This window comes from Dipteris shenzhenensis, chromosome 33 (genome assembly GCF_047967505.1).
Source record: "Dipteris shenzhenensis isolate YYH24624 ecotype China chromosome 33, Dip_SZ_1.0, whole genome shotgun sequence".
NCBI lineage: Eukaryota > Viridiplantae > Streptophyta > Polypodiopsida > Gleicheniales > Dipteridaceae > Dipteris > Dipteris shenzhenensis.
Window position 1 is genome coordinate 11,493,888 of NC_141628.1, and position 27,489 is coordinate 11,521,376.

General features: G+C 44.2%; 1 protein-coding gene across 1 annotated transcript; it reads left to right on the forward strand.

Moving 5' to 3' along the window:
* Positions 1-12,299: 12,299 nt before the first annotated feature.
* LOC147879688 (uncharacterized) lies at positions 12,300-13,823 on the forward strand. The gene is made up of 4 exons (XM_087371434.1): positions 12,300-12,381; positions 12,495-12,631; positions 13,319-13,516; positions 13,620-13,823. Exons 1-4 carry the CDS (start codon positions 12,300-12,302, stop codon positions 13,821-13,823), a joined length of 621 nt encoding a protein of 206 aa, XP_087227560.1.
* Positions 13,824-27,489: the final 13,666 nt, after the last annotated feature.

Genomic DNA, 27,489 nt, shown 5'->3' on the forward strand with positions numbered 1-27,489 from the left:
CCCTCCCCACCTCCTCCTGCCTCCGCCGCGTGGGATCGATCCGACACTGCCTGATGGCCTCGTCACCCCCTGCTTGGGGAGCACGTCCGATCTGCGCTTACATTCTCCTTTACTTGGCCAGCACTAGAGTGTTTTATGAAACTCTAACATCCTTTGATGCCATGCGGCACGTTCTTATTCGTCAAATCAACTCGCCTATTATTAGCTACTTACAAGGTGAATTTCCTTCAATTGGCCTGCCTTTTGTTGTTTGTTGGTGTAGTTGAGTTGCAGTGGGTTTTATTCGTTGAGTAATGTAGTGTATAGTAATGAGTGATTAGACCAGTAGACATAGTTTGTGCCTATTTTTGTTTTTTTGTTTGAGTCATTTGTCCATATTTGGTGAATGGTACCGCCATGAACTGTTGGTGGTGTAGTTATTCGTTGTGTCATATTGTATTGTGCCATGAGTTGTTTGATTTTTTATGTTGATGCATTATTGGCGTGGTAGTTAATGTTAAAGTCACCTGCAACGTACGTGGTGTTTGTTACGTCCAATGTGTCCATTTGTGCTTGTATGTTTCGGACTAGTGTATTTGTTTTGGTAGTTGGTGATTTGTATATGTTTATGATGTTAATTTCTTGATTGTTTTGTGTCCGAAATGTTGTTAGTATGCTTGCACATTTGTTTTAAGCGACTATGTTTTGATGTAGTAATATAAGGTGCGCTTTGTAATATGTGGTGATGCCAAGGCCTTCTGTTGTTGCAATGTTTTTGAATTGCGGCAAACCTAAGGCTGGCAAGTTTTTTGTGTGTGTTTCTTGAAGGCAAAGCACGGTACCAAACAAGATGCCATGTGACTGTAGGAGGTCATCGTGGTGTGCTTGCAATGATCATGTGTTTAGGATTTGTAACGTGTCTTGCTTGTTTTGTTTGTTTTCAAAATCATCTTAGTCAAATGTCCATGGACGGGTTGTTCGTAGCCTTGAAATCTCTTGCAGTACTATTGCGTCCACCTTTATTTGTTTATGTTGCAGTGGTGATAACAAGTAGAGGTGCTCTGGTGAGTGTACTCTTCACAATGATGTGTACACTAGGCCGTGCATTCTTATTCCGTCGGGGTCAAACGCTAGCGTCTCTAATGTTAGTCCTTGGGAACGGTGGATAGTTCTGGTAGCTGCGGGCTGTATTGGGAACTGTTTTCTAGTGATTGTGTTGAGCTGGTTGTTTCCTATCTGAAATTCCTTGGTGATACGTGTTAATGTTATCCATGACGGTGGAATCTCGTTGTTGTATAGTTTTTTGTTTTCAAAGCGAGTGCGTTCTCCTGCTTTGGGCTCACTGAGTTGTATCCAGACAATGTGAGGCTTGCTGTGAAAGCTTTTACCTTTGAAGATATCGTCCGCCCCATTGACGATGCCATCGTTGATATCGATATTTCCAGAGCAGATTTCAATAATCATTCTTACTTTGAGTTGGAGTTGGTAGTGAAGGCCACATGTTTTTCATTGGTCTATCAGGATAGTTATTGTTTGGCTGCAGTTTTTATGTCTGATGTCGATTGCTTTTATTATGTGTGGGGTTTGTTTGATTGTGTTGTAAACATACTCGTTGTGGTTGTCTTTCTTGTTGTTTGTGAAAAACAAATGGGGTATGGTTTCTTTGTTGGTAGGTGTTTTGAAGGGATTGTTGTTAAGTGTTTGGATGTTGTTGTCTGTTTGTGAGCCTGTATAGATCCTATTTAGGATTTGTAGGAAGCCGATGTTTTGTTGGCGCATGGGTTGTGATAGTTCGTAGTAGTGGATGTAAGATTGCCAGAACAAACCCAGCATAGATGTTGAATTTGTGTGGTTTGCAAAAACCCAAGAGTCTTTCACTGGGCTTGCCTGGCACAAGTCACTGCAGAGAAAAATGTCCACCCCACCAAAAGGTTGTGTGTGGTCGTGTTTGATTTCACGCATGCGCATGTCCGCTGCCAGCATTGTGTTTACCCCAACGAGTGAGATTTCATCGATGAGCAATAGCTCGACGTTTTTGTATTGCGTTGACAGGTGTTGGAGCTTGTCTGCAAAGAGGCTTGTGTAAGTGGACATGAGTAAAGGCAGATGAAGCATTGTGTGTAGCGTGTTGCCGTTGATTGCCCTTGTTGCTTTCCCAGTATATGCTAGTAGAGCAGTGTTGTTAGTAGCTCGACATCTGTCATGATTTTGTGTGAGTAGAAGCGCCTGAGTGCTTCTGCAATTAGTATTGTTGCGAACGTTTTCCCTGCACCTGCGTTTTCGGGCATGAATAGGTGGATTGGTTTTTGTGGCTGTAACCTTTTTTTGAGTAGAGTGTCATCCAACATAAGCCATTGCTTGCTATTCATTTTTTTAATCATGGTGTAGTATGTTTCGTTTGTGAAATGTTGTTGTTGGAGTTGTTGTATGTGCAGGCTTGGCTTGGTTGCGTGCGACATCGTTGGTTTGTTTCCGAGGTCAAATTTATCAGGCAATGACTGTGTTTGCATGGATGTTGAAGATGTCTCTGCGGTGTTGCTGTTGTTGGAGCGGTTGTTTTGGGGCAGAAGCTTCTGAAACATGCTGCCGTTTTTCCCGATTATGTGTTTGTTGGCTTTGTAAACATCCAAGTTTTGAACTCCTCAGTTTGCAAGGGCTCTTGTGCACCAAATGGGAGGTAAAGCAAGCATTGTTCCCTGTAGTGGTTTTCTGGGTCTTTCAAGATGTTGTAGTTGTTGAATCTAATTATTTTTTCATACTTTCTTTTTATGGGTATGCCTTTGGTTATTGTATATTGGCTTGTGAATGCAAGGTCGTTGAGTCCCTCATGCCATTTTTTGTACTTGGTGATTGTGTCATCAAAGAAAATGTACATGTTGTCTGGATGCAGTTGCTCAAGTTGTGCACGTCGTTTTAGTAGCATAGATCTTTGTTTGGGGCTACTAGTGTTAATGTATAAGAACTCTCTCATAGTAGTTGAGAGTGGTAGTGAAAGGCAAAGATAGGATGTTGGGCGCTGATGTGTTGGGTGTTTAATATCGCATTTTTGATTTTTTAGATGCACTCGTTCACGGGGTCACTATGCTCAAAGCTCTCAGTTATTGCTTTTTTTAATGCGTTGACTGCTTCTTTGTCAACCTTGGCAATGTATGATGTGCAATACGATGCTGCTCCATGAGGATTCAAGACAAACTGAACGTCTGTGTTTGCATCCCAAAGCTTTGAAAGAGCAAGGTTGAAGTTGTTTGTATTGACATCCTTTGGTTGCCGTTTCAAGAAAATGGTTGGCTACGAGATCTTGCTGTGCATTGCTTCAGTGGAGCTCAGACATTGAAATTTCTTTGAGGGACTGGTCGTAGTCTAGGGCTTTGTTCTTGTCATCCTACAATGCTAAATATATACACTTGTAGTTTTGCTGTGCTATTTGAATGTTGTGTTGCTCTTGCAAGGGATTTAGTATAGTTGTTTTGTGCATTGGTGGCCTCCGGAAGTTAAACCTGCATGTAGTTTTTTTCATTTGGCACGTTTTTGGGTGCCTATGAGTTTGTAGTTCATTCTACGTAATGTCAAGTAAGGCACTATCTGCTGAAATGTACTTGTCCACAAAGTGTATTAGATCCTCGTCACTGCAGCTTCCAAAGGCTAGGGCGACCTTTACCCAAAGCAGTAGTCCATGGGCGTCTTGGCTTCCCCTGTTTTGGAACTCCGTGACAAAGAAGAAGTCTTGCACTTCGCCTAGTATGATGTTGTCTTGGCGCAGTAATGTTTTCAGAGCTTTGAATTTGTGCACATAATATTGGGCCATGGTGATTGGGCCGGACCTGGTCAGCTCATTTGCGTCCCCGCTAGCTTGGTTCTTTGGGTCTTTTTGCCCTGCTCGTGCAATTGTTGCAGGCAAGCTTGAAGTGGTTGCCAACGTTTTTCTGTGGCCGACAGTGTGATGAAGAATGTTGGTGCACCTAGTTGCCTAACCATTGCAAAGACATTTCTCTTCAAACGCTTCTTGTAGTCTACTGATGTTCGCAGGGAGGTGAAATCCCAATACCCAATGTTTGATTGCAGTAGTTTCGTAATGTTTTTGTCTTCTTGCACAACTATCTTTGCTTGTAGTTCTTGTCCTTGCAATTGCCCTCTTCTCATTCGGATCTAGAACGATGAAAGTATTTGGCGTATGTGAATTTTCATAGTCTTGAAGGAAAGATTCTAGATTGACATTGCAAACCTTATGTCTTCATTATGTAGCTCCCACTTGACTATGTCCTGATAGCTTGTTCGGGGTGGAATCCTATATGCACAACGGTGGCCGTAAAACAGTGTTGGAAATGCTAGTTCTTCGCAGTGGGGGTCTTTGAAAATCCCCAACGGTGATAATCCTTCAAATGGTACAACTACTATTGGGGACGCCTCATAGTCTTGCTGGCTTGAGTAAATTTCATGCACCAAAGTGTCTGTTTCTAGGTCATTGTCAGGATGTGCTTCCTCTGCGTGCAATCTTGCTAACTCTATGTTACTTCTGCAACTTGGACTTCGTGAATGTGTTACAGCCAAGCCATGTTAATTTGCACTTTGTTTTCCTTGCACAGTGGTGTTTCTAGCATTTCGTGCAGTGCAGTGCATGCATAGTTTGTGGGCCTCACCAACCCACTGATGTAGTTGTGCACAACAAGACAAAGCACCTACAGACGCGCACACAGACACGTTTACTCAACTAAAAAAAAACTTATGGGTGCATCTATTTGCACGTCTATTTGTGCATCTACAGACCCGCGTCTAAAGGCGCGTGCGGTATTAGACGCGCCACAGAGCTTTAAGATTAAATATTTGATACAAGAGCAAATTTTTTGGGTTGTTTATTTATAGGATGTCTTCATCTTCAACAAGTAGCTCCAGTGAGGATGAATTCCTCTGTATCCACCATTATGAAATGTGGTTGGAGCAAAAAATCAAATGTATGTGTGATCGATGTCGAGGAAACATGTATCGTGCACGCAGGATTACACTCAATCACATCTCAAAGTATGGAGAATGGGATGCGACCATAAACATGGTAAGTGTTAAAGAGTTAAGGTTGATTGAGATACCTATGGGTGTTCATATGTTTGAGTTATGATCCCGTTTTAATTTGATACAGAATGCAGTGCCACACCCGCATATGTTGCCCTATGCTCGTCGTGAGGAGGCGAAGCGTCGGCAATATGAGGTGGGATTTTCAGAAGGGACCGTTATGGATGCATGGAGTGATGGTGATAGTAGCCCTCCGCCATTACCTCGTGAAGCTGTGGAGGAGGAGGTGTTTGATGATATGGTGTAGGATTTATATGTCCATCAATCCGAAGGGAGGAATGATAGCATGGAGCTGGACGATCTTTTTACCGTAGCATCGACTCCACTGTTTGAGGGGCGCACATTCTCTGTTCTACGTGCCTCCCTTGAGTTACTAAACTTGCAAACCATCTATGGATGGAGCAATGCAAGTTTGAATGCATTATTCAAGTAAGCTTTTAAAGTCTATTTTGCAAACATGATGAATTATGCTAGTGGGTCAATTACTCGAATGCTTTTCCTCGTTTATGGTCTTCACGTGCAGGCTATTGTGTAAAATGCTTCCAAGGGAGAATAAATTACCGACCTCAAGAGATATGATAAGGCAACATGTGACCTCTCTTGAAGGATTAGATTACAAGCGCATCCATGCATGCGTCAACGATTGCGTTTTATTTCGTGGACTACATAAGGATGCGAGAGTGCCCTACTTGTGTAGAGGCAAGATATAGAGCACATCTCAAAACTTTGGACGTGCCTCGTAAGGTTCTACGACATTTTCCCATAATCCCTTGCATCCAACATATGTTCAAGTGCAAATCCATTGCAAATCCATTGTAGAGCTCATGTCATGGCATTCCTCCCATCGATCAACCGATGGCAAGTGGAGAACTCCCGCAGACACTCCTGCGTGGAAGCATATTAAAGACACATGGCCAAGCTTCAAGGAAGAACCTAGGAGCTTGAGACTTGGATTGGGTATGGACGGTGTGAACCCATTTGGTCTCAAAAGCACCTCTTACAGTGTATGGCCAGTGATATTGGTCAATTATAATCTTCCACCCTCTATGGTGATTAAGAAAGGACATGTTATGTTATCCCTTCTAATTCCAGGGAAACATAAAGTCAAAAATCCTGATGTTTATTTGGAGCCTTTGATTGACGAGAGGTAGAGATACTTTGGACACAATGCATGACTTCCCAGGCTATGGCGAGTGTTCAGGTAAGCGTTGCACTTCTAATTATCAGTAGGCAAAGGATGTGGCACCCTAAACCCACCTTCAACTCTTAATTGCATCTATTGTTCAGGTCTCACTACATCAGGTTACCATGCATGTCCTGTTTGTGGTCCTTCGCTTGTTGCCTCACGGGCAGACGCATTGAATAAGGTTATCTATGAGAATCACCATCGATTTCTCCCTAGATATGTTGCCCCTTGTAATGAAGTCCTCCCACAATCACTCACTGCGGGAGATTGGATGAGAATTTGGGATGGTTCCACGACTCCTCCACCACTTGGCATGAGCCGGTAAGGGTTTGTAACTATATATTGGCTGGAAATAAAGATTGCCCGCTAACTTCAACTTTTGTTTAGATACTCCATCTTTTATCGTTTACCATATTCGTCCCACCTCAAGATCAATCACCTGCTTGATCCTATGCATATCTTCAAGAAAGTGGCATCTACCATTTGGGAACATTTGAATGGGACATGAGATTCCGCAGGCATAAGCGAGGATCTACGTACCACAGGGAGGATGCATGAAGCTTGGCCACAAGAGAGGCCAAATGGGCGTGTTTTTTTACCTCGTGCACCATGGAGGTTATCAAAGCTAGAGATGGTGGCAGTGAAGCGAGCTATCACTACAATTCGTACTCCCACTGGATGTAAGAGGTGTTTGAAGGGGGCCTTTACAAAGAGCAAGAAAAGAGGTGTACAGCAATTATATGGCTTGAAATCTGATGATTGGCACAAGATGCTCCAAGTAAGTATTTTATGTGCATAATATCTTTTTCCTTTCAAATTTGTGAGTGAATTAGAAGCAACTAATCAACCACTAATCAACCATTCCTCGTGTGTTCAGTTCATACTACCTACTAGCATTTCTCGTAGTGCATCAAAGGATGTGAAGGATTGTATTTACAAGATGGGCGAGCTTGTGAGGTACTTTACATGATACAAAATGTGATGCAATGCTCCATGCAAGGTGTTCATATTGCTAATATGGTGTACTTTTTCATTTCTAGGCATGTGAGCTCAAACGAAATAGATCTCACCACGCTTGAGAATGCTCGAGTTATGTCAGTGGAGGTGGTTTGTTTAGTGGAGGAGACATTTCCACATTCTATTCTCACAAGCCAACTACATCTCATAGTGCATTTGGTGGATGAGATTGCTATATGCGGTACTATACATGCACGATGGTTGTTCTTCCTCAAGCGCTTCATGAAGACCTTAAAGGGTTTTGTGAGACAAAATGCAAGACCCGAAGGTAGCATGGCCGAGGGTTGGTTGGTACAAGAGTCACTTGTATATATTTCTGAGTTTCTTGTTGATGTGGATAGCTCTCTCCCACGACTATGGAGAGATGATGAAGACCTAAGGATGACCTCTATTGTGCCTCAAGGGAAAGGATGCAACAAAGTAATAGACACGGAGTTACTTAATAATATCAACCTCTATTGCGTGCTTAATAGTGATGTAATGAAAAGATGGGTGACAAGATATGAGGATGCAAAGGCAAGAAGACAAGAAGAAAGGGCCCTCTTTCGTACACACCACGGATCTTGTGTGCCATACCCTCAGTATCTAAGAGGACTTCCAAAGGATATTCATGTGGATTGGCTACTTGACGAAATGGAGAAAGCAGAGAAAGACGAGGGGATGCATAATCACAATGGAAGAATGGGAGTATGCTAGGGGATGCATGAGCAAGGTCGGTATATAGAATGTTATGCATAAGTTAGAAGCTTTCAATAATTTAGATTGCTTATTTAATTGATTTTGTCTTGGTGTAGTGCACTATGTTTAATGCTATATGGTGTGAGGGCAAGCATTTTCGAACACAACGAATTGATGATAAGAGAAATACACAAGATTGCGGCGTCATTGCTAGCTTTGAGGGAGCCAATGGAGCCATGGATGATTATTGTGGCATAATCCAAGATATTATTAAGCTTGACTTTTGATGCTTCTTTGTGTATGTTTTGGATGTAAAGTGGTTTAAGGACGTGGTGGAAAGAGGCCCTAATGCAACAATCAAATGCCATGCAAGTGGCTTTGTAACTATTGACTCCACAAAGTTTTGGCAAAGTAAGAAAGACACACTAGTACTACTGCAACAATGTGAACAGGTACTGTACACACATATAAAAATACTCACTTTTAAATATTTGATACCTTCGATGCAAGGAAAATAAGATGATTGTATTTGTGTTTGAATTAGGTTGTCTATCAACCAATGGTGGATAATAATAGATGGTGGCATGTCATACCTATTATGCCACGTTCCAAAGTGATGTATAGTACATTTACTAATATGAAGTGTATGGAGGATGATGATGGCCATGGAGGTGATGATGACCGTGATACGAGAGAGGAGGATGATCATGAGATAGGAGATACAGATATTGAGGCCATAACCCGTGAGGACGAGCCTACCATTGGTGATGCTGATTTCAATGAGCACATGAGTAGCACAAGTAGTAGTGGGTTAAATGTATTTGTAGATTTAAACACTTGCTTGGATTTTGAAGTAGATAGTTTGGCAAAGGTTGATCTCATTGAGGATGAGATTGAACTGTAGCCCATCATTGATATTGGCAAAACTGTTTTACATATTGTCTCATTCTCCTCACCTCACTTAATTTTTGTATATGTGGGTGTGCAAAAAAGCATTGATGTTTTTGTTAAAATTATGTGCTTTGGTAATCATGGGCAATGTTTGGAAAGCAGTGATGTACACCAAAATCTCACTTTCTGTATTCTCTGTTTTGCGTCTAAATATGTGCCTAATTCTCAATGTAGACACGTCTATACACGTGCAAATACACGCACTGGTAAATGCAGTGATAGACGAGCCCGTATTTTCTCAATGTAGATGCGCTAGTAGACGAGATAATACATGCGTAAATAGATGCGCTATTAAACACGCTTTTAAAAGCACCCGTAATTTCTTTTTTTAAGCAACGCCTATAGACGCGTCCGCTATTTTGCGCATCTATCGAGCGCATCTATAGTTGCTTTGTGTTGTTGTGGTGGTTGTACTCTTAATTGCCACTGCGACTGTTGCAGCCTCACTCAAGAATCGTGGAAGAACTCGATGAGCCCTATCGTCTATGAAGACATTCACCACGTTGCCTTAAAGACCAAGTTGCCCTTCGTATGACAGTTACCTTATTTGTGCAAACTGTATCCTGATAGAAATTAGGCACTCTTCTACTTTGTTAAGAGCACTCATGTGCTTTGTTCTAAGGGACATTTGTGCATTCTTTCTTGAGAAAGTAGGTGTTCGTTTTTCTTGGATTTGTTTATGACATAAGGAGCACACACAATGCCTATCCAGGAGGACGTCCGTTGCCACAATGTTTTCTACATTAGCGAAGTCTTGTGCGGCAATATTCAAGCGCTTTAGTTTCTTTTCGAAGGTGAGGCACCCATAATATTTGCATGCATGCTTCGGTGTGTCGTCACTTTTGGCAAGGTATGCCTTGGTTGCTTTACTCATGGCTCTTTTTTCTGGCCGATTGTGCGTTGTTGTCACCTGGTCCTCGTTAACAATGGTTTCGCTTATACCAACTGGCAGTGCTATATGTGATGTGGTGGTTGTTCTGCTTGCATGCTTGTTGCCCTTGCAGTATTCCTTGTTTCGCAACTTGTATATTTTGTTGCAGATTTGCGCCGTTGAGCGTGTGCTAGTAGGTTGTTGCGCTTGGAAGAGCTGCGCTATTTCTCTAGCAGAATAGCTCTCTTGGCCGTGCATAAGGCGAAGTAAAGAAGCCTCTTCGTGCATGGCCCATGGTTGGTATGTACGCTTCTCCTTGTTGTTTAGCATTGGCAAAATTGTAGGTGGTCTTGTTTTTGTATTCAGTAGGAGCAAGCATGTGCTTTTCTTTCGTGTCCCTTGGACTTCCATAGAAGTGGTTAGGGTGTCGTCACTGTAGATAAAGAATGTGAGAGTGTGTTGTTTCGGAATACAGCCTCAGACGGTAGGTGTGTAATGCAGAGTAAAAACTGGCATATTCATTTGCCTAATCCGTGCTGACGGCATTTTGGCTGAGTTGGGAACTGTAGCTTGCTAAGTCCGGTCCAAAAGATAATGCAGAGAAAGCTTCTTGCACTATGTTTGCTATTGCAGTGTGCTAAGTAGCTGAGTAGAAGTTGTGGAGGTAGGCCAATGCATTTGTGTTGTGCGAGCATCGTGAAAGAAAGTCTAGGTTAAAATCAATGCTCTTAGATGCAATGTCAATGTTTAAATCCATTGGTGTCTAAACAGTCTATTAACAACCAATGCGAGCTACAAACTTTTTGGTTACCTGTACATGTTTTTTTTTTTTTAAATTTCACAATGCATAGCTTTGTACAAAGAGTAGCCTATGGAGCCTCTAGAGAAGGCTATGTACAGTAGAGTAAGACAAAACTAGGGTAAGCTAGAAATGAAAACAAGACAGGCAAGCATGTGTACATAACGATGTGAACTGCGCACTGTGTCTCCACTAACCAGCCCTCACAAAGTCCATTACGTAGCCCAAACTATTGACCATGAACTCGTCCGCCAGGTGTTTGTTTGCCAACATTGAACTTGTTGCAACGACACTTCACTTATGAAATTCAAGAAATGGATAGTGCAAACTCAAGACCTCATCTACATGTGTGCCGCGGAGCTGCAAGGCCACCACATTACCATCTCGCAATGTGACGCATCCCTTCAGACATGGTACTTGCAAAATTATTTGCACGCTGTCGCAACTGTAGGCAGTACAACCTGACGAGGTCTCGGCTTACTCGTGGTCCTTTGTAAGCGTCGCAGTGGTACTCCACCAATGGATTATTCAGGCCTACGAAATGGAGTACACCAGCAACCTAGGGAAAACAAAAGCGATGATGTTATATTTCGATGTAGCTGGAAAGATACGTGCGATTGTTGCAAGGATAATCATGTGCCTTCTTTCCATATCCTAATTGCAAGACTTGATGGGCGTACGCATTTTCTAGAGTTACGTGCAAGGTGCCTTGTGGAGCAGTCTCAAGAATGGTAAAGTCAAATACTCCTAGTGCATGTCGGGCCCTCGTGTCTGAGATGTTCTTGGCCACGTACATTACAATGCCTTCGTCAACAAACTCCTCGATGAGCTGAGCAAGTGTTTGCCTTCTATCTGCTACGACAAATGACAACTGGCAACATAGTTTGCGAAAGTCATTCGGAGGTCGAAATTTATTACTTTAGCAACACAAAACTATTTACCGATGTGGGTGTACCGTTGCACGATCCTCAAGATTAGGACCGTCTACGACAATAATATGGTCTATCGGTGGGCCATCCAAATCCACTTTGATGATGACAAATGCAATTGTGTCGATCACTGACGTGAAAGGTGCTTTAAGAGTCTCTAGTTGGTATGTTGTGTTGGGCATGCAAGCACGTATGACATTGTCAAGGATAAACGAGATGTTGCCGTCGATTGGTTCTCCTTTCAATATCAATGTTGTTGCATCTAGGCATAGTGAGAAAGATGAAGTGCCTCCTCCTCCTGAGCATCGTTTTTTGACAGAAGGGCCTTCTACCCTGGTGAAGTCATCCACTTGCAATACATCGCGGAATTGAGGTGCAAATGCATGTGGAATATGCAAAGTAATTGCTTGGTCACACTCTTGGTTTGTTAGGTCGACTTGCATGAAGGCAGGATATGTAGCATCCTTGGCTTTAAATGTCTCGTACTTTGCAAGGACTTTGCCTTCAAAACCAAAGCGATGTGGGACGAACTCTGACAGTGCATGTATCAACAAAATCTGTAAGCTGTTCGCATTGTTGTAAAGTGCAGGTGCTGCCATAATTGCCTGGCTATCCTGATGTTGTAGAGTCTACGATTTGCCTTGCAGCGCTTGATGTGGCATTGCGAGCATGCTGTTGTTGGCTGGGTTTTGACGTTGTTGTAGCTGAAGGCAAGAAAGGGGCTCAGTGACTTGGTTTTGTTCTTTTTTAATTACTTTTTGCTTGAAGATTTAGAAAGCTATCCAACTCTTGCAAGACACAACTCTGGGCTTAGTTGCCTTGTTCATGTTTCGCTTTTTCTACGCAACAATAACTAAAGCAAAATCCATTGCTGCTAGTGGACAGAGTGAGCTTTACAATGCTTCAAGTACTTGCAAACATTATTAAATAGAATGGTTTCTTGAACTGCTTTTAAAAAAACACAATGCCCAATAGGACAATCATAGGTGTTTCTTTTTACAAACGATGTTTACTGCATAGAGGAGTTTGGAAAAAGTTTTGCTTCGGAAATAAACTTCAAGACGTTATTAACAATTCAATCATCGCTAGTCTCTGAGTTCATATCCTCCTCGGTTGTGGGTGGTGCTATTTCTATCTCTATTCTACACTTTAAAAAGGTATTGCATTCTTTGTGTCGAAGCACATTACGCACTGGATAGGAAATTAAAAAAGAACTAAGTAAAGAAGTAAGACTACTAATTTAGGTGCACCAGAGCGAAAACCAAAGCCTCACCTTCATCGCATGCTTGTTTGGCAGCAGCATGGAAAGCTGTTTTTAAAGTCTTCTTCACTCGCTTGTTTGTGCCCGGATTTTTAGCAACACCCATCTCTCTTGGTCGCGCTCCTTGGTTGGGACGCAAGGGTTGGCAAGCGTGTTTTAATCAGAGGCAGACACGAACCGTTGCCTTGCAAGCGCTCAGACTGCGTTTGTCATTGGAGGGCCCAGATCTAGAACAACCCATACGTCTAGTTTATGAATCCCGCAGCGGAAACACAAGAAAAGCGTGGGACAAATTGTATAATAAAGCAACACAACACTATGACAATGCAAGGCGATAGTATTCGGATACCCTCAATGCACTTGTTCTTATCGTTTTGTGACGCTTCGGTTGCACATTTTCTTCACGTCCATGTTCTTTTTCTACGGAGTCAAGGCAGGAACAAAGTTATGACAGTCCTTCGTTAGCAAAGTTTCTTAGACACTAGAGCGAAGCACGAACCATGAAATGTGTAAATAAGATACAAAGTGAAGTAGCAGGAGGACACGCAGACAAGATCCAGCAGGAGTCCAGCAGGAGCAGTAGCAGCAGCAAGAAACGTCCACGCAAGATACCATCCAGAGGGCGCGAGATAGTACCAGTGAGTATGTGCCGAAAGGCAGCGACGACAGTGCAATGCAGACGAAAGACCAAGGAGTGCAGAAAGCCAAGGATAGCGCAGTGCAGACGAAAGACCAAGGGGTAGGCTACGTGCAATCCGTGACAGACACAATCTCTCAGAAGGCAAGGGCGTGGAAGGGGACGCGAGCAAGCAAAGGGAGCACCGGAGGGGACAGCAGAGGAAGCGAAGGAGAAGGCGAGGGGGGTTGCGCAATCGGCGAAGGAGGCAGTACAAAGGAAGGCAAAGGAAACGAGAGGAGCAGCTGGGGAGGCGGGGGAGCAAGGAACGGGGTATTTGCAATCGGTAGTAGAGACGGTATCAAAGACAGTAGTGTCGTTGAAATCGACACTGGTGGGAAAGACGGAGGAAGCAGGGAATGAGGCGAGGAAGGCGAGGGAGCAAAACCTGGGAGAGATGAAAGTGGAGTAGTAGTAAATCGAAGCTCTCAGACATGATATTTCCGTAGCTTCATTTCATTCCGTCAACCAGTTCTGTCGCTTAATTTCTACATGAAGATCTAGCAGACTAAACAGCAAGGTTAAGAAAGCTTTGCATGAGAGGCAGAGACACTCAAACTTGTAGAGCAGAAATCTATCAAAACCTGCAACAGCTTTGATAGGCACTTCGATATCCCCGACTTTTAGACCATCTTGTCGCAGATTGTGTTCGCGGACGACGTTGTTTCTCCGCTTCGTCACACAGACCAGAATGGGCGTCATCGCCATAGACACTGTTGTTTTCGACCATGCTCATAAGGCCTAAAATGAAACATACTGTGAGCGCTTTCAAACGGAGGAGGAAGATAGAAATTTGGAAATCCGAATGGAAATTGCCAAACACGAAGAAAAGAGCTCAACCTTTCTGGAAAGTGCCTTTCTGGAAAGTGCCACTACTAGTGTCGTTGTGGCTCACAAGCAAATCCAATTTGCAGAACTCTCTTCCGCATTTATCATACCCCATAGCCAGAAGGGTCAGTAACCATGCAATAGAGGCTGCAGCATTCTATGCCCTCCGTTTGCCATGAGAACAGATGGTGCGTGCCGGCTATTTTGGACGCAATGCCCACCACTCCAGCGACTAAGGCAAAGATAACGAAGTAAAATGTGCCGGGGTTGTCCCTCACAGCTGCACACGAGTATCTTAGCAAATTATTTTGTCACGAATCCTCTTCACAGCAGCTGAAGAGAATTGACACCGCATACTATACCTCAAATCCCAGTCCGAGACGTAGAAAAAGCTAATATAGATGCATGTATTTTACATGAAGATGGCTGGGTTGTTTGCCGAGTGTTCAAGAAGCGCATCCACAGGAAAGCCAGGCCATGCTTGCATCGGTTACTAGTCCCCGAACGTGCCGGCAGCGCCCAGCCTGAATTTTCAATGCAACGAAGCAAGTAATATCGCCTTCTCCAACGCTTTCCCAGATTATGGAAGGCGAGATTTCTCTGATTACAAGCAGCCCTTCTTCTCCTTGGAGGTGCCTCCACTGGAAGGTTGTAGCACCAAGCCGTTGCTTAGCTGCTGCGAAGACAACCTGACGGACAACTATGGCGAGAGACTTTTGAGTTCGTAATGCAGATCTGGGATGCAGCCGAGGGGGCGACAGGAGGACCGATTCGTCCCAATTCCTTAGCCCACATGATGAAGGTAATGGTATTGCGACAAGCAAGCGGAGCAGATGGAGAAAACAGAAAGACAAAGAGACCATGCGATTCGCCACATGTAGGAAACCCATTGGGCGCGACAACAAGTGGAGAACACCCATTGACCTCACCACCTACGGACCGTAAACCGCAGATAAAAATATCTACCAATCAACAATAAACACGCTAACGACCATGCATGATTTTAAAAATACCAAAAAATACCGTAATTTCGCTTCTTCTAGACCTTCGAACGCAGGCCAACACGCATTCTGGTTTTCTTCTTCTTCTTCTTCTTCTTCTTCTTATTCTTCTTATGGGGAGCCACCACACCCAACGACAACTCAGTGCCAACTAGACAGCCGTGACTTTTGTCAACTCCACCTATCTTGGGGCATCCCTCAACTTCATCGAGGGCAACGGCTCTCGCTAGTTTTCTACTACGCAGCAGATAAATTGCCTGCACGAGCTCCACAATCATGTGTGCACGTGCGGCAATAGCCGCAACAACAACTTATACTTTACCAGGAGTTGTAGAGGGCTATGATAGGACACTCAATAGACTCTAATCCAAAAGCATGTGTTTTCAGTAGCAACGTCAACATTATTTACTCCCAGGGAGAGGCCTAGAGGTGCCAACTTAGGGCTACACTTAGATCAAGCAATAAATGGGTTGCATGGTGAAAGGATTGTCATGTGATGTTCACGTTAAGGTTTCATGTTACTTCAATTCTCAAGGTAGCCACAAATGTTATAGCTCTTAGAGAATAGGCATCAAAATCCAAAAAACAAAGAGATAGTGTGGACAGTATTGAAGAACCAGAGGCACAACATGCCGAGCGCACTACCCTCGAATATGGGTAAGTGTCTTAGCATGATCAATGAGCAAAATCCAATCTTAGCAAGTCTGGTTTAGACTAGGTGTGTAGTCTCAACAGTGACTCACGTGTCGTCGGGATCTTGAAGGAATGCCGATGCAGCCTTCACTCCAAGCTACTCCTTGTGAGAGCAATGCAAAGCACAAGCTGTCCGCATGTGTCACTCAAGCGGCTCTCGGATTGTTGCAATGTGTTTCCACGAAAGAAAGAGGGAAGGGGGAGAAGGGAGAAGAGAGGGGAGAAGGGAGGGAGAATGAGAAGGGAACATGAGAGTGAAGGGGGATGGAGTGGCAAACACAAAGGCACTACAAGGGAAACAAGAGAACACCCAAAGACACTCTTGAAAGAGAAGAGGGAGCTTGTATTCCAAACTTGTGAATACAACAATGAAGACCAAAGTCAACCATTTGGCCTTTTATACAAGTCACCTTTTGAAGGGAGGGCCAACCCTTCACTCTCCCTTTCTTTACATTCACAAGGCTCTGGGCCATAGGGTGCCAAGGCATCTTCTCTATCCTTTCCTTCCCTCTTCTATTGTTACGTCTCTCCAAGTGTCGAAAATAGCACTTGTGTTAACCATATAAGAGCGCTTGGGACAAACCTGGCATTAGGAGGGGCTCCTAACCAGGTCCCAAATAGCGCTTGTGTTAACCTCGCCCATCCGAGTCCTAAGCCATTTGAGGCTCAAAACCTAGATGTGAGGCTCAAAACCTGGAATAGCGAGGTCGGATCTTGAGCTATTTGTGGCTCAAACTCCATAAAGCCTGTAACTATACTCCCTCAATGGCTGTGACCGTTGAAGTAAATCATGAAGCCTAATCACCTCTAATCACTCATTACCATGCATTCTGCCACTGTACTCTGTGGATGTTAACATGCCCCCCTTCCTGTTGCTGAGCCGAGCCGTGCTGGAGGAGATAGGTGGAGAGGACCGTCTGAGCTGTGTAGCAGTCCAATTGGCGGGGAGTAATCTGGGCCAGGTACGAGAAGAACTTACAAAAATGGGTGGCATGCATGTCCTCCGTGCGGATGTGATGGCCATGGAGATTGCGGACTCGAAGATAGGTAGAGGCAAAGGTCCCAGAACTGAGTGGGGCTGATGTCGAGGTTGAAGACAATCTGGTTGTTGAGATTGTGGAGCTTGTCGTCGTTAATCGGCTAACTGTGGACGGGGAGATCGCGGAGGAGTAAGAGAATAAGGCGGTTGAAGTGTACCGCTGCAATGATCATGGGATCGAGGATGGAGCTGTAGGTGTCATTGAGTGACTGGAGGTGGAGCAAAATCCTTCCTGTGTCATTTCCTTTGGAAAATTGTACTTCGGAAAGTTGTACAAGATGTTGGGGTCCTTTTGTTGGAGCTCGCAGAACTAGGCTCAGGTCCAGCAACATTCCATGGGCATGTACAGGGGATGGATTCGTCTATCGACATGGGCACTATGGTAGTAGTGCCAAAATTACTCCTTTTTCAAAAAAGGAATGCGCCAATGAGGTTGGAGGTTGGTGTCGGCATCGGTGAGGGGGACCGGAGCATCGTGAGAGAGGTGGTAGCCTCCGCGTGTGCATTTTGGATGTGTCCGCACCAGTCATTGAAGGACTGGGTAATTAACTGTGTAAAGGGGTGGACCTCCATGATTTCATATAGGTGGAGGCGGGAGCCTTTGAGATGTTTCTTCCAGTGATGCATGAGTGCGTTGTCGGACTATTCTTGGAAGGATTGTAGATCGGGTCTCCACAATGTGGCCTCCTTCTCCTCTACATCTATGTCAACTAGTGCCTGCCTTTCTTTGACAACACCCTTCACCTCATGCACATCACCCTCTTCTTTGATGGATAGATCGACCTCTAGTTCTGGACTTCGTTGTCTTCGACTAGAATCGCGAAGAACATCATTGTCTTCCATAGGCATTGGGTCCTCTTCAGCAATCCCTGTGGGCGACGTGTCAACGGACGTATGTACAAAATGTGCCGACTTGAGGAGCGTGTTAAGGGCTTCGTTCGAAAAGTCGACCGGGGCATTGGATGAAATGGATTGGGAGGTCCTATGCTATGTAATGCTGGTGTTGGAGGCATTGGAGGAGTGTTCGGGGAGATTTGTGCGAGGAAGTGGGGTGGGGCGCATTGGGGTGCTTGTTGGGTGGGTTGGGCGGGGTTAATCGGGGGCGGCTATGGGATCTCGGCAAGTGGGGCGAAAGAGTTAACTGACCAAGGACTAGAGCGAGTCCTAGAGAGCTTGTAGCACCCAGTTGTATAGTATAATTATGGCAAGGGGATGGTAGGCAGTGGAGCGGGATGCCATGAGATGCCCTTGCATTTAAACCACAGAGGCTTGGCCATAGGTCTACATCCAATTGATATCGGCTTGAAGGCTTTCAAGAGTACAGACCTAGGGGCTGAGTTCATCAGGCTTGGCTAGCTGCATCATGTCATCATCTTGAGGATAATTCATGGACTCGACACTACACCTGGAAGTTGAGGATAATTCATGATGACCCGACACTACACCTGGAAGTTGAGCAAAATTGGGTGAGCACAGAAAAGTAGGACATGGTGAGAATGGGGCGACAGTGGTCAGGATTACGGCGGAGGATGGTTTGGAGGGCGTCAAAGTGCATCTAGAGGGTTTGGGGGACAGTGCATGGGGTGAGGGTATACGTGGCTAGTGTGCGGAGATCTCTCGGTACATTTGAAACTCCTATTGCTCACGGTCTTCCAATGCAAATTCCTTTGGGCAGCCAGAGGTATGCAGGCACTCATTGTCTTTCTGCATAGAAATGGTCAGTGCCCATTCTTGCGCTAAGAGATCCTAGAGGGTATGGTTTTGTTGGTTGTATCCCTCTTGGATTCTTGCTTGCTGCGCCTTGGCTTGTGCTAGTTGTTTATCGCAAGTGCAGAGGCGGGATTATGCCTTGTCAACCTGGTCCATGAAGATTTGGACCAGGGATTCAATTGCAACGAGCTTGTCTTTGAGCTTGGTAACCAAGAGCTGCAGCTCCTTTGCCTTGTTGCGGTACTCCTCCACTCACTCTACGGCTTGGGCGACGACCATCAATGCGTGGCTATCGGGCGTGGACAGTTGTGCTTGGAGGAGAGTAGAGGAGAGCTTAGAGGCATGTGTAGGCTCACGGAAGCAAAAGGATGCACAAGAGTGGAGCAAGAAGTGGAAGCCGCCACATCAACTAGTAGTTGAAAATGAAAGTACAAAGTACTATAAAAGAGAATTCTAGGACCTAGTGTCCTAGTGGTACACTAGTACTAGGTGTCATAAGATACTAAAAGTACTAGGTGACCTAAGTGCCAATAACTAAAGCTACATGGCACATACCAGGGCCCAGAGGGCATCAATACAACTGGGAGAAGATGGCCTGCAAATCCCCCTCCATGGTATGGCCTACAAACCCCCCTCCATGGTATTCTGGAAACGTCTCAAAATACCTGGTATTTTCTGGTCATGGTGGCACATGTTCATCCAAAAGGATGTAGCCACCTATGAATGTACAAGGTATGCCAGATCATGTAACAAAGGAAACCAAGTGTAAAGCCTGTCGAAAGACTTCAAACTTGGGATGAGGAAGTGCCTTTGTAAACATATCTGCTATGTTGTCCTCTTTGGGAAGGTAGGACAACTCTATGTCTCCTGCTGACAACCGCTATTGAACATAATGATAGTGAACTTCAATGTGCTTGTTGGTACATGCATGAAACACTAGATTACGCGCAATGGCCAAAGCACCTTGGCTGTCAGTGTAGACCATAGTGGAGGATGTCTGGCGAATACCAAGATCTATAAGTAACTGTCAAAGCCAAACACACTCTACTATAGCGGTGAGCCAGTCATGTACTCAGCCTCACAGCTAGATGTGCAACTGCGGGTTGCTTCTTGATGAGCCAAGAGATACATGCACTACCAAGCAAAAAATAGTTGCCGATATGTGACACTCTGGTGTCGGAACAACATGCCTAGTCACTATCCGTGTAAGCATGCATTACATGAACCCTGATCACCATAGAAGAGGGCTAAATCCTGAGTGCCTCTGAGATATCTGAAGACTCTCTTCACTGCCTGCCAATGCTGTGAACTGGGCATGTGCATGAACCTACTGAGCTGGGATACTGCATACTACTGTAAGTCAGGTCTGGTGTGGCATAAGTAAATGATACATCCAACAACCTACTGGTAAAGAGTGATATCACATGGTGGGCTCCCATCATGAGCTGAAAATTTGAAGCCAAGGTCCACTGGAGTAGATATTGGCTTGTAATCCTCAAACTGAAAATGATCAAGGAGCTGTCCAATATACTTGGACTGTGACATCATGATACCCCCCTCAACATGAGCAAACTGAATGCCCAAATAATAGTGCAGCTGTCCCATGTCTAACATTTCAAAAGCTTGTTGCAAATCAGCCTTGAAAGCTGCAATATGCTGAGTATCAGGGCCCGTGATCAGCATGTCATCCACATATAAAATCAGCACAAAAATCAGATCCACTCCCACGGACATAAAGAGTGGGCTCTGTAGGGCTATTCTGAAAACCAAGGGACAGTAAGTATGCATGAATTTTAGCATATTATGCCCTGGGTGCCTGCTTCAAACCATAAAGGGCTTTTCTTAGCCAGCATACCTTATTTTCAGAGCCAACAACCGAGCAACAACCTCAAAGCCAGGAGGTTGTGTCACATAAACTTCATCCTGTAGATCCCCATGAAGAAAGGCAGTCTTGATGTCAAGCTGGTGCACTTGCCAATGGTGATGGGATGTAATGGCAATGACACATCTAATAGTAGTAATCCTGGAAGTGGGAGCAAAGGTCTCCTCAAAGTCAATGCCTTGTTGTTGGGCATACCCTTTTGCAACAAGACACGCTTTGTGTTGATCTATGCTGCCATCAGATTTCCTTTTTAATTTGTAGACCCACCGGGTACCAATGGCATGCTTGCCTGGAGGTAGATCTACTAATTCCCATGTGTCATTTTTGGCAATAGATTATAGCTCAGCTCTCATTGCATCCATCCACTCTTTGTTGTCAAAAGCATATTGCAAGCTATAGCAAGGAGTGCAAACTCAAGAAAGTGACCATGCATATGTCTATTCCCTAATCGTGTCCAGGCAGCAAGAGGTTGATCTTGTTTGATGTCCCTCAATGTGTCAAGAAGCCATCTGGGAACTTGTCGTTGTTGTCTATTGACAGCTCTTTCTTCAATCACTGCATCATGAATAGTGGGATCATTCTGTGCTGGAAGAGGAACCTACAAATCAGCATGGGGTGCTAGCTGATCATTGCTTATTGGAGGGCCCACAAGAGGCTCATGTTGCTGGTCAAAGTCTTCCTCTGAGGGAAGCAGAAGTAACCAAGAGTCAAACGCATTAAACATGTAAACTTCTGGCTTAGCCCTGTAGTCCACAAGAGGAGAAGCCGAATGTTCAGCAAAGATTACATCTCTACTAACAATAATCTTCCTAGTAGGCATTTTTAACTAACCCATAACCTAACCATGGCTATGTTTGACCTTACTAGAGTCAGGTCTTATCTACCACATGGCAAACCTGACCAAAGACCACTAAACCAAACCTAGAGTTAACAAAACTAAACCATGGTCTCGTCCTATTTGCCATGTGGCTTTTCCTAAGGTCTGAGACCTTGGAGAAAGCAGAGAGAGCTTCGTAGTGGAGTCGCTCGAGATGCAAGAGCGCCTTTGCTGGAGATGAAGGTTGTGTTGGCGCTGTAGGGGCTGCTGGGGCTTGTTGTAGGGGGCACAAGAGGTAGCGATGCAGAGAAGGCTATGGCAACTGTGGGCATTTGATAGCTATGGATGGTCGACTATGGAGCTTGCTATTGTTGTTGCAATAAAGTAGAGTAGCCCGATAGCTTGCATGGGCTCATGGTGGTTGACGCATGGGTGGAAAGGCTTTGAAGGTCGATGATGGAGCCACAGAAGATTGTAGGAGCTCAGAGATTGCGTTGGTGCCCATTGGCGGTCTATCAGTCGCTGTGTGTGTCGAGGTCACGTGTGGCTTGTTTGCTAGAGTTTGCTACATGCAACTTGATGGAGATGGCATGTGGAGTCTGAGAGCCTCCTTGAAAGTGCCTCAGTCATGAGCTCGCTTGAGGAGTTGCACAGGTGTGGAGTAGTAGCCACCGTTGAAGAAGGCGCATGATCAACGAGCAAAATTCAATCTTAGCAAGTCCGGTTTAGACTAGGTGTCTAGTCTCAATAGTGACTCAATCTTAGCAAGTCCGGTTTAGACTAGTGTCTAGTCTCAATAGTGACTCACGTGTCATGGGGATCTTGAAGGAATGCCGAATAAGAGGAAGATGCTCCATTGGTACATAGAAGAAGGATTCTATTGCTGATTCCTTTCTAAAATATGCACATCCTTATGCACATTTCTAGATCTTAGTCTAAAGTCAAGATGACTATTGCTATTTTAAAATTATACAAGGGACTTCAAAATTCTCTATACTAGAGCCTCCCTCCAAGCTACTCCTTGTGAGAGCAATGCAAAGCACAAGCCATCCGCATGTGTCACTCAAGCGGCTCCCAGATTGTTGCAATGTGTTTCCACGAGAGAAAGAGGGAAGGGGGAGAAGGGAGAAGAGAGGGGAGAAGGGAGGGAGAATGAGAAGAGAAGAGGAGAGTGAAGGGGGATGGAGTGGCAAACACAAAGGCACTATCAGGGAAACAAGGGAACACCCAAAGACACTCTTGAAAGATAAGAGGGAGCTTGTATTCCAAACTTGTGCATACAATAATGAAGACCAAAGTTAACCATTTGGCCTTTTATACACGTCACCTTTTAAAGGGAGGGCCAACCCTTTTCCTTTTTGCACTCTCCCTTTCTTTACATTCCCAAGGCTCTTGGGCTCATAGGGTGCCAAGGCATCTTCTCTATCCTTTCCTTCCCTCTTCTATTGTTACATCTCTCCAAGTGTTGAAAATAGCACTTGTGTTAACCATATAAGAGGAATTGTCCGTACATCTAGTTTGATAGGTCTCACCAAAGGGTAGGATTCCCTCTTAACAAGGAGGCAATCGACATCTTTACATCGGTAGAGAGGAAGGCAACCAACCCGACGCTATTGCATGGTTCCTGAGAGGTCTCTCCACCCACTGATAGCAGATCCATAAAACCGTAAATGTCTCCTTCTTGTAAGTTCTGCAATATTGGTTCCTCTTGGGACATCCGTTGCATCAAGTTTGGAGCTTCTAATTTATTGAAGCTGGAACATTCCTCTTCTTCTAATCTTTCTAGCACCCTTGCTCCTCTATGAGTGGTTAAGTAAACTGGATGGATGGTATCCAAACCTCTGCTAGCCTTGAGTCTATGCTCGAACTTTTCCTTGCATTCCTATACCAAGTCTTGAGCCTCTATTACATACTATTTTTCCAGGGCTGGGTCCAAATAGGTTCCCTTATATTGAGGTGGTGGTGCAAGGCCTCCAGCCTATATTGGCTTGTTTACATCCGGTTATGGAGGTACAGCCGGGTCACTTTGGGAGGGGGTTTTTTCGGAGGCAGAGGAGCTGGTGAGGGTGGCTATCTCCTCATCAAAGCCATCTTGAATGAGCACCTGGTCGGCTCCTTTGCCTACTCGTATGGCCTTCTTGGACTTGGTTTGAGGTTGTTGAGACACCTCAAGATTTTGTGGCAGGAGCGTTTATACTTCCTTGCTTGTTTCTTCATTGCCCTACCATGGGTTTGGCCTGCATCCTTGTGATGACCTTCAAGGGTACTGCTGCTACTTGACCGTGTTCAATACTTAGCAAGTTAAGGCTACTGCACGGTGACTGGAGTTTCTGGTCTTCTCAAGGGACATCCTTGAATAAATGTTCTATTCCACAACCAACACACAAAGGTGTAGGGCTTGTCGTTGGTGGAACCACCAGGGTAAGACCCCTGTAAGGGCAGACCTTTAAGAAATGTGGCCCCTGGCACTTGAAGCATGACACCAGAGGGTTTATGGAGCCATTATAGGGATAGACCTTGGGTGTCGATTGACAGGTTATCTGTCTCGATGGGATGTGAGTATAGCGATGGGCATGGGGTTGACAACAGTAAAGCAATGGATCATGGGCATAAGCTCAAGGCCACGGGTCAACGCCTGTTAGACCAGCAAGATCACTAATTCTGACACGTATTAATCAAGGCGACGGGCTAGATGGTAGTTAGAAGTTATGTCATGAGGATAAGGACTAAGCCAATGGGTCAACGGCTATTTGACCCTAGGGATAGCACAATGGTGATGGACCGGCAGGTTAATGCTATGGCGATGACTCGTGGGGATAGGAAATGTCTAGGAACACAAATTTTGTCGACTTCTATTTGGCAATTTTTGAGTTTTTGTGCTGGCTCTAAGTGTTTATGGGTGCTATGCACTACCTAAACCACCTATACAAACAAAAAAGAGCCAAAAACATCAACTTTGGGTGTATGAATGAGAGATTTCTACAAGTTGGGTTGCTAACCCTCAAGAACCATTTCGAAATTGAGATTCCATCTCCATTTTTCCATGTTTTTGTTAGGATTTGCTATCATACACACCTTAGCAATCTTATAAACTACCTTCCTATTAGTTCAAAACACTAACAAACATAAAAACCAATCTTCCCATGCTCAAAAATGCTTTCCAATAGAAAATGACAGTTTTCATCTCTTTTACGTCCAAACATACACTCCTTCACTCTTTCCTCTCCTACAACTCCACTAACAAGGCTCCAAGTTAAGCTTGGAACAATGTGCAATGGGTAAATGAATAGAGAAGGCAAATGCAATGCAAAAGCATACCTTGGATTCCCCGACAGCAGCGGCACCAAAGATGTGTAGTCTCAATGGTTACTCACATGTCGGGGGATCTTGAAGGAATGCTAATGGAGCCTCCACTCCAAGCTACTCCTTGTGAGAGCAATGCAAAGCACAAGCTATCCACATGTGTCACTCAAGTGGCTCCCAGATTGTTGCAATGTGTTTCCACAAGAGAAAGAGGGAAGGGGGAGAAGGGAGAAGGGAGGGAGAAGGAGAAGGGAAGAGGAGAGTGAAGGGGGATGGAGTGGCAAACACAAAGGCACTACTAGGGAAACAAGAGAACACCCAAAGACACTCTTGAAAGATAAGAGGGAGCTTGTATTCCAAACTTGTGCATACAACAATGAAGACCAAAGTTAACCATTTGGCCTTTTATACAAGTCACCTTTTAAAGGGAGGGCCAACCCTTTTCCCTTTTGCACTCTCCTTTCTTTACATTCCCAAGGCTCTTGGGCCCATAGGGTGCCAAGGCATCTTCTCTATCCTTTTCTTCCCTTTTCTATTGTTACGTCTCTCCGGGTGTTGAAAATAGCACTTGTGTTAACCATATAAGAGTGCTTGGGACACCTGGCATTAACAGGGGCTCCTAACTGGGTCTGAAATAGTGCTTGTGTTAACCTCACCCATCCAAGTACTAAGCCATCTAAGGCTCAAAACCTGGAGTGGTGAGGTTGAGATCTTGAGCCATTTGTGGCTCAAACCCCATAAAGAATGTAGCTGTACTCCCTCCATGGCTGCCCTTTCTTTACATTCACAAGGCTTTTGGGCCCATAGGGTGCCAAGGCATCTTCTCTATCCTTCCCTCCCTCTTCTATTGTTACGTCTCTCCAGGTGTCGAAAATAGCACTAGTGTTCACCATATAAGAGTGCTTTGGACAAACCTGGCATTAGGAGGGGCTCCTAACCGGGTCCCAAATAGTGCTTGTGGTAACCTCACCAATCCGAGTCCTAAGCCATTTGAGGCTCAAAACCCGAATGTGAGGCTCAAAACCTGGAGTGGCGAGGTCGATCTTGAGCCAATCTTGAGCCATTTGTGGCTCAAACCCCATAAAGCATGTAGCTTTACTCCCTTGATTGCTGTGACCATTGAAGTAAATCATGAAGCCTAATCACCTCGTCATCCTTGTCGAGTTTTTATGTGACAACTCGCATGAGCCTCTTGTAGCGGAGCTGCGAGAACATGTACAAAGTAGTCATCTGGGTTCTTCTTCTTGTAGAAGAATTGATTCATCCACAACAAGCCCGAAGGTTGCAATTCAAGTTGAAGACCACGAAGTCCAAGAACTAGAGGTCGATCTATCCATCAAAGAAGAGGGTGTTGTCAAAGAAAGGCATGCACTAGTTGACAGAGATGTAGAGGGGAAGGAGGCCACATAGAGCGATCATCTCGTTGAAGGTCAAAGAAATTTTTTAGAGGTGACGTATCTCTTTCTTCTTTGTCTACTTCATCTCATTCTTCTAAGATGAACTGAGCAGTAGTAACACCTAGAACCTTCATCCGCAAGTGCTACAAATTTAGTAAGTATTAAGGCAAGCTGGTATAGTAGACTTGTTTTGTGTTGAGAACAATCAGATGGGGTCACAAAGAAAAATAAATGAAGTGATCGATGGAGTAAGTGATGCAATAATAGGAATTGATAATATTAGTGATAATGGTCATGATGTTCTCACTAGAATGAAGGGCAGTGATGGCAGAATATCTAAGACTTGTGATGTTGGTCCTAATGTTCTTACTAGCATGGAGCATCTAGATAGGAGAATATCTAATTGTGAAGGAGAAATAGTTCAACCACACAATTCAAGAGGCATTGGCAATGACAAATGGACAAATTCAATGAACTTGTCTACCTGATAGCCATTTCCAAGATATTATAGAGCATCAAATAATTCCAAAGACCACTAAGCATTTGAGTTTAGAGATGAAGATTCAAGAGGAATGAATTCAATTTACAACTGGGAAATGCAAGACACTATTCACAAAAAGAAAGTATGTGAGTGTGAAGAGGCTATGAATAATGGCATCGATTCCAAAACCCTAGAGACATTGTAATGTTATGTGAGGAGAATATGGAAAGGACTCTTATGCAAGTTTGTTGCAAGAAACTTTGCCTTAGAAAAATTACAAAAGATGATTATGCAGCCATACACCTCAATATTTGGAGTCAGATAGGGCCTAATAGACATAACCATCTTCTTCAAGAGTTTTCCTATTTTCTTCATCAAGGTGATCATGATTTGAGGTCAAGTCTCTATAAAACTAGGTTAAAGCCCATGGTTAATGGGAGAGCCATTTGCAATGGAGGATATCAATGGTTAACTATCACAAGGTACATACTGGACCATCTAGGTAGAGGTGAAAGACAATACAATCCATGGAAATGCCTACAAGCTTAAACACCATGGAAGAACTATAAATGCAACTACAAAATGAAAGCAAATCCTTGAAGACATGCATTGCCATAGCCTTATCTTCACAAAACAATGCAAGATGGAAGCGTGGAATGTCAACAACATCATCCTTTAGGAATGACAAAGAAGGTTGTCCTAGAAACTATTAATAAAACTTTACAAGACAAAGATGAGAGTTTGATTTCAAGGACAACCTCATATAAAATTTGGCATGGACAATTTTTCCATGTCAAGACATCATCAAAGCAAAGCCTATCAAAATGTAAGACATGTGATGAAGTGAAAATAACCATCAAACATAGTAAATGTGAGCAACATCAACGAGGAAGATATATAAAATAGCAACAATCCATTTACATCATG

Excerpts from the sequence above, each read along its gene's own strand:
- LOC147879688 (XM_087371434.1), top strand. The coding sequence starts at position 12,300 with ATGTTTCGCTTTTTCTACGCAACAATAACTAAAGCAAAATCCATTGCT. Across the intron at positions 12,382-12,494 it reads TGAGCTTTACAATGCTTCAA|AGGAGTTTGGAAAAAGTTTT; the intron begins GTACTTGCAAAC and ends TTTACTGCATAG. Across the intron at positions 12,632-13,318 it reads CTATTCTACACTTTAAAAAG|CAGCAGCAAGAAACGTCCAC; the intron begins GTATTGCATTCT and ends CAGGAGCAGTAG.